The following is an 11,490-nucleotide window of genomic DNA, read 5'->3' as shown; positions in this document are numbered from 1 at the left end:
AGGCAAAGAGAATAAGTATGAAATAGAGATTGATTTTTGATTGTTGTCATTCTCATATTCCATTATAGAGATGTTTCAATTATTAAGTAGGATAAGTAGATTGATGGTCACATACATGAAGATGAGCATGTCTATGACTAGTTTATCAATTTCTGGATTGATCAGATTTTTTTCGCATAGTTGTTTGCCATAATGTTCCTCTCTCAGTATTAATTCTTTTGTTCAAAATGTATTGCTGTTGCTTGCTCTTTGTCTAATTTTTTATTCTTTTTTTTTTTTTTTTTTTTTTGACAGGATTTGATTCATAAAAGGAATGAATGAATGAACTCCCCGCTCATATCACTGCACTCTTTATCATTATTGAAGCTCATCAGACGAATGAGAAATCTGATCTTGCCTGTGGATCAGCAACTGTATGGACAAACTTTCTAGTGAACTCCTTTCTATAGTGCCTGTTTATGGCAGGATGAGTGGCAGCAGGCTATGATGGCGAAAAAGCAAGATGCACGATCGCCCATTTACAACCTCATTGTGGTGGGTTTGTCCGGAACAGAGAAAGAGAAGGGGCAATGTGGGGCCGGCAAGTCCTGCTTGTGTAATAGATTTGTGCGACCAAGTGCCGATGACTTCTACCTGGATCACACGTCAGTGTTAAGCACCAGTGACTTTGGGGGTCGTGTGGTTAACAATGATCACTTTCTATTTTGGGGCGAGGTGGCACGGGTCCTGGAGGAGGGGCCTGAGTGCAGGATGCATGTTGTGGAGCAAACCGAATTCATTGACGACCAGACGTTTCAGCCACATCGTAGCACTGCTATGCAGCCCTATATCAAACGAGCAGCCGTAACAAAGCTGGCCTCAGCGGAAAAGCTCATGTACTTCTGTACGGATCAACTGGGTTTGGAGCAAGATTTTGAGCAAAAACAAATGCCAGAGGGCAAACTGCAGGTGGATGGATTCCTGCTTTGTGTTGATGTGAGCCGCGGCATGAACCGCAACTTCGATGACCAACTGAAATTTGTCACAAACCTATACGGCCAGCTTAGCAAGACTAAAAAGCCCATTGTTTTGGTCCTCACCAAATGTGATGAAGGAGTTGAGCGCTACATCAAAGATGCACATACGTTTGCCATCACAAAAAAGAGTCTGCCTGTAGTTGAGACATCCGCGCGCTCAAACATAAATGTGGATCTGGCCTTCATGACTTTGGTTCAGCTTATTGACAAAGGCAGGGGCAAGCCCAAGATCATCCCCTATTTTGAAGCTCTGAAGCTTCAGAGTCAGCAGATAGCGTCTGCCAAGGATCGCTACGAGTGGTTAATCAACCGTATAGTAAAGAATCACAATGAGACCTGGCTAAACACCAGTCGACGCATGAACACCTCACCAGAGTACAAGGAATATGTCTTCTTGGAGGGAACTGCCAAATGCAAGAAGCTTTTTCAACAGCATGTCTACCGTTTGAAACAGGAGCACATCGAGAGGCGTCGCAAAATATACTTGAGCACTCTTCCTTTAGCACTTAGTTCTTTGGTGCCTGACCTGGATGAGATCGATCAGCTGAGTTGGTCTGGAGTGCAAAAAGTCCTGGAGTCTAAGCAGCATTTTGCCCACTGGTTTGTGGTTCTGGAGGACTCGCCATGGGAGGATACATCTCATATCGATAACATGGAAGATGAGCGAATCCCTTCTGACTTACTGGAGACGGATGAAGCAGAGGACATTTTCAATGCCCATCTGGAACATCTGCGTAACGAGTGCAGACGAGCAGAGATGAGGCAGGAGTTCAAGCATAAGTTGGCATCTTCTCCTTTTGTTACACCTGGTAAACCTTGGGAGGAGGCTCGCAGCTTCATCATGAACGAAGAGTTCTACCAGTGGCTGGAGGAGCCCGAGTATTTGGACCTGTACAATCGCCATCAGAAGGAGATCATTGACCGTGCTAAAGAAGACTTCCAGGAGCTGTTACTGGAGTACTCTGAGCTTTTCTATGAGCTTGAAGTGGATGCCAAGCCAAGTAAGGAGAAGATGGGGGCAATCCAGGAGGTTTTGGGAGAGGAACAGAGGTTCAAGGCCTTACAAAAGCTTCCTGCTGAAAGAGATGCACTGGTACTGAAACATATCCACTTTGTCTATCACCCCACTAAAGAGACCTGCCCCAGCAGTCCTCACTGTGGCGACTCTAAGATCGAACAGCTCTTAGTTTCTCGTTTCCCCACATGTTACCCATTTTTTGACGTGAAGGCTCATTTCGGGGACACTAAAGCTGACAGAATCAACCTGGTCATACTAGGAAAAGATGGCCTGGCCAGAGAATTTTCCAATGAGATTCGAGCTCTCTGCACAAATGATGACTGGTATGTGTTAGATGGGAAGATGTATGAACTGACGCTGCGGCCTATTGAGGGAAACGTACGTCTTCCGGTAAATTCCTTCCACACACCAACATTCACCCCTCATGGATGTCTGTGTCTGTATAATTCAAAGGAGTCCCTCTCCTATGTGATTGAAAGCCTTGAGCGACTTAGGGAATCAACTCTCGGTCGAAGGGATAGCCAGTTGGCACAACTGCCAACATCACTGCTTTTAGTTACCAAAAGAGGTGTAGGATCATATGTTGATATTGGTGGAGACACCGCCTTAAACTTAATAACACAGGGACAGCAGGTAGCAAGACGACTGCAGTGTAGCTTTTTAGACCCCGCCTCCCCTGGCGTGGGCTATGGGCACAATGTGAATGAAACTCAAATCAACCAGGTGCTGAGGAGCCTTCTCGACATCAGGAGAAGCACGTCTTTCAGTAGCAGCTCACCACCTCTCCTCCCCGAGCCTCCTGGCCTCCGAGATTCTCCTCATCAACCAGTCCCAGAGGCAGACCTTCGCATCGTCATGTGCTTAATGTGCGGAGACTCGTATGACATTGAGCAGCTCCTTTCCCCCTTCCTAATGCATCAGCACTGCAGGCCCATGTCTAATAGTGGAACCTCTGTGTTGCTGGAGCAGACAGTTGGTGGACACAAGCTGGCTATAGAGCTCTCTCTGCTCTCATACCACGCCTCCTTCACTTTGAGGAAGACCAGGTTAGTACACGGCTACATAGCTGTGTACTCAGTCTCCCGAAAAGCCTCCCTCGAGACTCTGTGTGCATTCCTGTGTGAAGTTCAAGACATCATCCCAATTCAACTGTTGGCAGTTGGAGATAGCCAGGCTGAGCTCACTGATAGTGACTATGCCTGTGAACAGCTGATCCAAGGGGAGGAACTCGCCCATGAGATTGAGGGTCGTTTCAATAGTGTGGTTTGTGGATCCGGGGGAGTGGTGGGAGGCCTTCACAGGATAGAAATGTTCCATTCTTTTCTGATGGAGGTGGTAGAGAAGCGCAACATTGTGGAGGCCACACACATGTACGATAATGTTGCTGAAGCGTGCACAAATGAAAATGTGTACTCCCCACGCTGCAGTTCTCCCAGTCCTGTCACCATGTACCTGGATTCAGAGGATGATGTTGAGCCATCACCGCCATACTATGACGGCACACTCACATCTCACACCGGGGGCTTCAACCTGCCTGACTTAGATTCCAGTGACATTTCTGTTATAACTGATATCAGAGACTTCGAGAACAAACTCAATAACAAAATACCTCCCCAAGTGAGAGTGAAGCCGGGTGTGACATTTGACTTCCGGAAGGTGAGCCGAAACCCATATATTGATACTCTCGGTCATCGTCGCTCCCTGCCCTCTGCTGTCACCTGGGTCCCTGGTGGCGATGTGGGCTATGACCCTTCAGACTATGCTGAACCCATTGATGCTGTTTCAAAACCCCGTCCCAGCAATGAGGAGATCATCTACTCGGTGCCACACGACAGCACACAAGGCAAAATCATTACCATTCGCAACTCTAACAGGATGCACTCCAATGGAAATGGATCAGACAGCGAAGCAGACAGCAGCTCTCTGGAGCGGAGGAGGAAATTCTCTGCGGTGGGAGTGAAGCCTCGCCTTTACCGTGACCGCTCCAAGAGGCTCGGGAAGTTCAGCAGCTTTCGCACAAGTTTCATAGGCAGTGACGATGAGATGGGAGCTCTCCAAAAGTCCAAAGAGGATGACTTTGGAACCCTGAAAAGCGAAAGCCTTGTTGAGGAAAGTGAGGATCCAAAGAAGAGAAATATTCTGAAGAGCCTTCGACGGACAGCCAAGGTTTGTATTGTAACATTTTTCTCTAATAATAATTTTTTCATGTATTGAGATATAACGGAAGTATTACTTAATGTTAACAACTCATAATGCCCCCCCCCCCCCCCCCCCCCCCCCCCCCCCCCCCCCCCATTGTAATCAGTATCCCTGGACTTGGTATCAGTGAAATTGTCTCAGTTATTCAGGAGTTGAATGTCTTTCTTTTTCACAGAAAACAAGACCAAAGCACCGTCCAGCTATTCCCAAGCCCGTTGAGAGCGCTTACTTTGGGGTCCCCTTGGTTAATGTTGTATCTCCAGACAGACCGATCCCGCTCTTCATTGAAAAATGTGTCCGCTTCATTGAGACAACAGGCAAGTCTTGTCATATGGCGCTTTGTTACATAAAAGTTTTGCTCGAAGAAATTACTTTTAGGAATTCATTTAAACATTCGTATATTTTCTAGAAAATGTAAATGTCTTTTTAATGTTTGGATATTTTGATGATTAAACCACAAACCTACACTTTTAGTGACTGTCAGTATCTGGATTGTCATCTCTGTTTGCGAAGAGGCTAATGAACTGTTTTTACTTTGCTTGCTTCCTCCTGTGACACCCTATCCACTTCCTCCCCCTTTTCTCTACTGCACTCTTTTTCCCTCAGGGCTGAATACGGAGGGTTTGTACCGTGTAAGTGGCAACAAGTCAGAGATGGAAAGCATGCAGAGGCAATTTGAGCAGGGTGAGTTGCTTCGCTTGTTTGAGCCAGCTGTTTGACATGTAATTATGTGACTGGATAATCAAAACATAAACAGAGAGTTACTAAAGGAAAGTGACGTGCTCCTGATTGTTCAGTCCTCGTGACGGCTGCCCCTGATGAATCTGTATTCTCACTTGATCCCTCCAACTCTGTCATTCTTCTTGTGTAGACCACGGATTAGACCTGGTGGAGAAAGACTTCTCCATAAACACTGTGGCTGGAGCCCTCAAAAGCTTCTTCTCTGAGCTGCCTGAGCCCCTGGTGCCTTGTGCTCTGCAGGTGGACCTATTGGATGCTTTCAGTAAGCAAACACCGCTGGGCTGGGAGGGTCTTTACTATAACATGGAAAGATTATTTCTTTTGAAGGAGAGGGGGAAGTTTGGGCAGTTCTGCTCCTCTCTTGCCCGTTTTAGTACGAACAAAGTGCAAATAATTTCAACTTTGAATTACTGTGTGATGAAACTATGTCGGTTTTAATCTTGGAAAACTGTGTGTGTAGAAATCAATGACAGAGAACAGAGGCTGTATACCATGAAGGATGTCCTGAGGAGGTTCCCCCGAGAGAACTATGATGTCTTCAAATATGTAGTGAGCCACTTACACAAGTACGCGCTCCATCTACTATTTATATCACATTCATTCATCTGCCACTGTGAACAAATCTACATGTGTTGGTCCCTTCTCTTGTTTCCCCCTTTTGAATAAATTGCCTTTGTGTGTTTCCCAGGGTGAGCCAGCTGAGCAGGTTGAACTTGATGACCAGTGAAAATTTGTCCATCTGTTTCTGGCCCACCCTCATGAGGCCAGACTTCTCCACTATGGATGCCCTGACTGCCACTCGCACCTACCAGACAATCATTGAGTCCTTCATCCACCAGTGTGCATTCTTCTTCTACAACCAGCCCCTCCTCGACTCCCCCACAGGCCTGGCGGGCCTGCCTGCCTCACCCACCACCACCCTCAGCGGGAGCTCTGCCTACTCTTGCTATCGCTCCTCTCCCCCCCACACCACCCCCCATTTCAGCCCCCTGCAGCAGTCCCCGCCCACCACCCCACAGTCCCCCCTGCAGTCTCTTCTCCCTCCCCTCCACCAGCACCCCCACTCCCACCATTCCCCCGCCGAACAAGAGACACTGTGAGAGACAATGAAACCATGTGTGCCCATGATGATGCTGGACCTTATCTCACACACACACACACACACACACACACACACACACACACACACACACACACACACACACACACACACACACACACACACACACACACACACACACACACACACACACACACACACACACACACACGCGCGCGCACACACTAAACAGGTGCACTCGCACGCTACATTTTTGATCATGGACAACCTAGGTTATGAAGACAGGATATAGGAAGTGTCTCGGAAACCAACCTGCTGTTTGTGTTCGTTCTTGTGTGCGTCAGGGCAGGATATCATTATCAGTCAAGCTCTCTCTGCCCTCTAAGCCTCCGATCGCCTGGAATCGGATGTCAGGTCAGAAGTAGAGGACAGGGGTCACTGTCACAGCAAGCCTCTCGTCTGTTAACAGCAACCACTTATCTTACACTACTAAGAAGTAGAAACCTCTACATCAAGCTGGAAGAAATTTGTGGCCACCATGTTTTTATTGTGTGTAAAACTGTAGTTTTTTTTAGGTTTTTTTTGTTCCTCTTGAAAGTACTGCCACTGGATTTATGGACTGGTCCCTTGGGCAGCAGTATGCTCCACATCATGGAGGTTCCTTTGTCTGCCTTTTGGGTTTCACTCATTGGCTCTACTTGAGGGCTCAGCATGGGACGGGAATGGAAGGGGATTGGGGTAACACATCCAGGGATGCACTTTATTGATCACTGTTGGGTTTTTTCTCCCCCCCTCAAAAGGTTCTTTTTTTTTTTTTGGGCTGTTTTGTTTTGTATGTTTTTAATTTCACAGCTCAAACAGCCATATCCATTGCCTCTTCAGAGCTCTGGCAGATCAAACTTTGTTTACATCAAACTTGTTTTGTATCCACAAACTTATCTGAAGCACTTTTTGATAGTGTAGTGTTAAATATGAAGAAGATATGCCACATTGATTAATTGTCCATATTGTTTGTTTGGTGGTTGAGTGTGGCATCAGTGCAGGCTTGTGTGACATGACCCTTTTTTCTTTTTTTTTTGTTTGTTGTTTATTTTGTAAAAAACGTAGTCTTTTAAGTGGATTTAGGGGTCTCATTTGAGTTTGGTGGGAAACATGGATCCACTCTTTTCCCTCATTTCATCCAGCCATGTGAAAAATTGTTTTATTTGTCTTCTTTCTAGCTGTTGGTTGATCCGAATGGATGTTTAGGGATGTTTAATTTTATTGGGCCACTCACATCAGAGGAGACTTTGCCTGTTTTCAGTCAAGTGAAGGAGAAACGTTGCCATTTTGAATGTGTAACCTAGTTCACACCATAACACAAATATACATCATCATCATCTGGTGTCCATGGAAACCAAACGCTTGAACCATGATAGGTTGCTGGATGTGTTGCTGTGGCTGTCTATCAAACCAAGCTCTTTGTATTCATGTAATATTAAGGACCTTTAACTCAGAAGGTTTAGTATTCTCAATGCACTGTTACCACTAGTCCTGCTTATACATTACAATGAACCAGTAGAAGTGAAACATTTGTGGATGGGGACACATTCAGGAGACACCCGTGCCCGTTAACCTGCTCTAGTTGATTAGTTTTGTGCTGCCATCTTGTCCTCTCTTTTCATTGAACACTTGCAGCACATTTTCAGTGGTAGCACTGGTATTAGACGGCCTGATAACTTTAACCATGAGACTTCAGAGAGGGATCGCAGTCCCTTCAGTGGAGAAGAATAATTGTGGATCATGATACAAGTTCTGGCGGATTGTGGCTCTGCTGTGGCTCGAGTGCAACAATGAACAGGATAGGCAACTCGTTGGTTGTATTTGGGATATTCAATTACTGGTACTTTTTGAATTGTGATGCTGTTGGGAGTCGGCCATTTTATGTGTCGCACAGGCTGATATGAGGACTCCTCGACGCTTGAAGCTGTAAAACATTAAAACTGGCACAGAACCAACCAAGCAACTGGCCCCCCCATTATAACACGATTCCTGGGAGTATATAATGTTACCACGTCACTTGACTTCTGACACCACCTTGGCAAATCTGCCGCTCAATGAGCAAAAAGTGAGTGCATACTACTCTATAATGGTTGTTTATTTGTATGTTGGAGAACTCCACCCTTTAGTCAATGGTAGAAAACATTTCTAGTGTGTATTTCAATGATTGAAAGTCCATTTTTACAATTTTTGTGAATGGTTCAAGGCCACTTAAGTTTAGTGCATGATTTAAAAAAAAAGAAAGAAAAAAAAACACCACAGAGAAGGATGAAAGCCTCTTCCTGTTTTGAAACAAGAAATTAGTATATGAGAATAAAATCCAATACTAAAGTGAAATAGCTGAAAAGTGAAAGTTTATGTACTGTGCACCAGGAGCAAACCATTGAATTGGTCTGACTGAGAATAGTGTTTGAAGATGAAGGCCTTATGTGAACTGTATAATAGTTAATAAATTAAATCTTGTAAAATTGTCCTCAGCCTTCTTGTCATGCATGTGTATGTGTCCTTCAGTGATCTCCTTTTTTTTTTTTTCTTCCCATTTTCCCATCTCTTTTCAAAAATGTTACAGGTCTGAAATGAGAATGGAACACCATTGTTTAAAATGCTCCCTTTTTTTATTTTGACAATGTGCAGAGTAACTGCCGCAGTTAGAAAGACGAATACTGTCACAACAGTCGAAACCCAGGAATTAACATCAAGCATCCCATTTTGTTGGTGAAGAAGTGTCACTGCTGTGTGAATATGAAGAGGAGGGAAGGGTTTGAATTATTTTTCCACACACTGCTGCCATCTGACAACATGCGAGGCCGTTATTATCCAGTAAAGTCGTACCAGTGCAATAGTGGAGTGTGGCTTCCTGTTATTAGTGAAACCCTGATCGACAGCTTAGCAAACAAGCACGGGGAGGCATAGAGATATCGATGATACTCAGTATTGTAACATCTCGACAATACATATTATGAAGTGTTCTTTAATAATAATAATAATAATGATATGATAATGATTGATAATAATAATAATGATAATGATATTAATAATAATACATTGTCAATGTTACACAACATGCATGCAGAAATACCTCCACTCTATTAACTAGGAGCTATACTGTTTAAGCACTCGGGCATGTGACTCTGAAAAACATCAATTATTCACAGCATATCCGTCATGAGTGACTGCACTCATTTGGGAGAAGACTTTCGTCACAGTATCTGTTAACCTCTGTGGAGCCGGGTTGGTTTCTTTAAGCTCTTCTGACATCTTGTGGTAGTTTGTTGCCATGGCACTGAAACGGGGGAGGCTTTAGCTCCCTTTTCTCCTTTTGTGGAACATTTACAGTCTTGATTGTTCTTCAAACTATGTAGCTCTTGGTCAGGCAGGGGTAATTCTTGATATTTTTTGGGGCCCACATACAGCCCTAAGAGTGAATGAAATTAAAACCAGTGTATGTGTTATGTATGGTGTATTTACCTTCAAGTCACTTTTCTGTGATGATGACCAGAGCCAACTAGTGTCCTTTCAATATACAGTAGTAATCGCATAGTAAAAAGAAAAAAAAAAAGAAACCCAAATACAACTTGTATGTATTTACTGAAGTCAAACATAAAAATATGTGCATAGAGATGACCATAATTACAAATGAAAACTGTGCAACACATTGTTTTTCTTTCAGAGACGGATTTATCGTCAGACTTGATAACAGTTGTATGCAGGTAGGTTTGAGTGTGTGTGTGTGTGTGTGTGTGTGTGTGTGTGTGTGTGTGTGTGTGTGTGCGTGCGTGCGTGCGTGTGTGTGTGTCTCTCTCTCTTTCTCTAATGGACTGGAGAACTCTCCAGGGTGTCATCCAGAGTCACCAGCTCCAGCAACCTTGGATAAAACAGAAAACAAGATGGATGGATGGTTGTGACCCTAAATCTGATCATGTAACATCGTTCACTGACTTGAGCAAAAGCTGTAGAGTCCCTTTGTTTGGAGGCTTCATCTTCAGGATCCATGTTATTGAAAGCCCGTCTCCAGTAGCAGGAGCTGAGCTTCGATGAGGATATGAAGGGTTCCGCCCTTTCTATATGTCTAAATCCATCCCACATGCCCCCCTATAGTTTATGTTTATAAGTAATGCGTAAAGATGCCACGGGCACCAGCTGTAGTTTTACCCCCCCCATTTTCACCTCAAAACACACCTCAAACTTACAAATATATATAAATATGTATATTTGTATTCCAGACACTTCTACCTCTTGTGACCTTTCTCTGTCTGAATTTAAAATCCCCTCTGGAGTTTTATACACAACCCGGCTCTGTAGGTTTGTACCTGTTTCAGTGTGATCTCAACCCGTTACTGCTCCCGTGATATCAGGAAAGTGTTATTTCACTCCTGAGCTCCCCTCTCCCCCAGAACTCTTACCTGCTTTCAACCGACGAGCAAACAAACCCATTGATAATGACAGAAGCCGTGACGTATGAAAGATAGCTTTATTGCACAAGGTGTTAGAATGATCTTTTTAGTTTTTGCTTTCTTTTCATAGAAAATGTACCTTTGAACACAAGCAATTGCTATAACAAGCAACTCAAACAAATGTTTGGGATACCCTCAACATTTTTTTTAGTTTTTGATTTTCATACATTTTTTTTCCTTCAGTTTTTCCCTTTTAGCAAGCATGCAATGACTTTCTTGAGGATGAACAAAATACAAAATAATGATAATTAAAAAAAAAAAAAAAAAAAAAAAGGAAATAGGACAAATGACAACATCAAAAGACTTTTTAAAAAAAGAATAAAAATTCAACAAATTAGTATCAAAAACATAAAGGGAAAGAAAAATGTTTTTGCCCATTTCAGAAGTAAAATATTCTTATTTTGATACTATTTCAATTTTGAAACTGGGGCATTCAACCCTGATGTGTCCCCTGATTTATTCTGACGAAAATAGCTCTTCATACAAAACTGTGTTTTATGTACAAGACTTAATCTATAAACAACACTGACAAAGGTAGAGATGATGGATCTAGTATGAATAGGGTGGTGATTTTTTTTTCCACTTTGATTCATCTGAACGGGGGGAAATGACGGGAGCCTGAATGATTCAGGTTAACAGACGGGCTCCAGTCCAGTATATACATTATACAATAGCGGTTTGCGTGACCAAAAGAGCTACGAGTCCCTGATTTCACTTGGCTGAACTAGTTTTAGCCACTGGCCACATAGCTTTAGTACCGTTTGGCCTCCAGAACCAAGAATTTTGACAACCCCGCCACCCCCCAAACAAATGCAGATGTATTTTACAAATCAAAATCAAAAGACCAACAAATTCTCCTCCCTAAACAAACGAGCAAAGAAAGCAAATGGATAAATAAACATAAACCACAAAACACTATCATGGCGATGGCTTGAAAAAGACATTCCAATAGGTTGTGTGAGT

General features: G+C 43.6%; 1 protein-coding gene across 1 annotated transcript; it reads left to right on the top strand.

The window, feature by feature from the left end:
* Positions 1 to 483: 483 nt before the first annotated feature.
* Positions 484 to 8,540, top strand: arhgap35b (Rho GTPase activating protein 35b; the record flags this gene model as incomplete). Its single annotated transcript, XM_080482909.1, has 6 exons — positions 484 to 4,200; positions 4,409 to 4,550; positions 4,840 to 4,917; positions 5,105 to 5,236; positions 5,435 to 5,540; positions 5,663 to 8,540. The coding sequence occupies 6 exons, from the start codon at positions 484 to 486 to the stop codon at positions 6,072 to 6,074; spliced, it is 4,587 nt and encodes a 1,528-aa protein (XP_080339035.1). The 3' UTR covers positions 6,075 to 8,540.
* Between the last annotated feature and the right edge of the window lie 2,950 nt (positions 8,541 to 11,490).

Source organism: Lipophrys pholis (assembly GCF_963383615.2).
Source record: "Lipophrys pholis genome assembly, chromosome: 16".
In the NCBI taxonomy this organism is placed as follows: domain Eukaryota; kingdom Metazoa; phylum Chordata; class Actinopteri; order Blenniiformes; family Blenniidae; genus Lipophrys; species Lipophrys pholis.
Note: the sequence above shows the minus strand (reverse complement) of the source record. Positions and strands in the feature narration are given on the sequence as shown.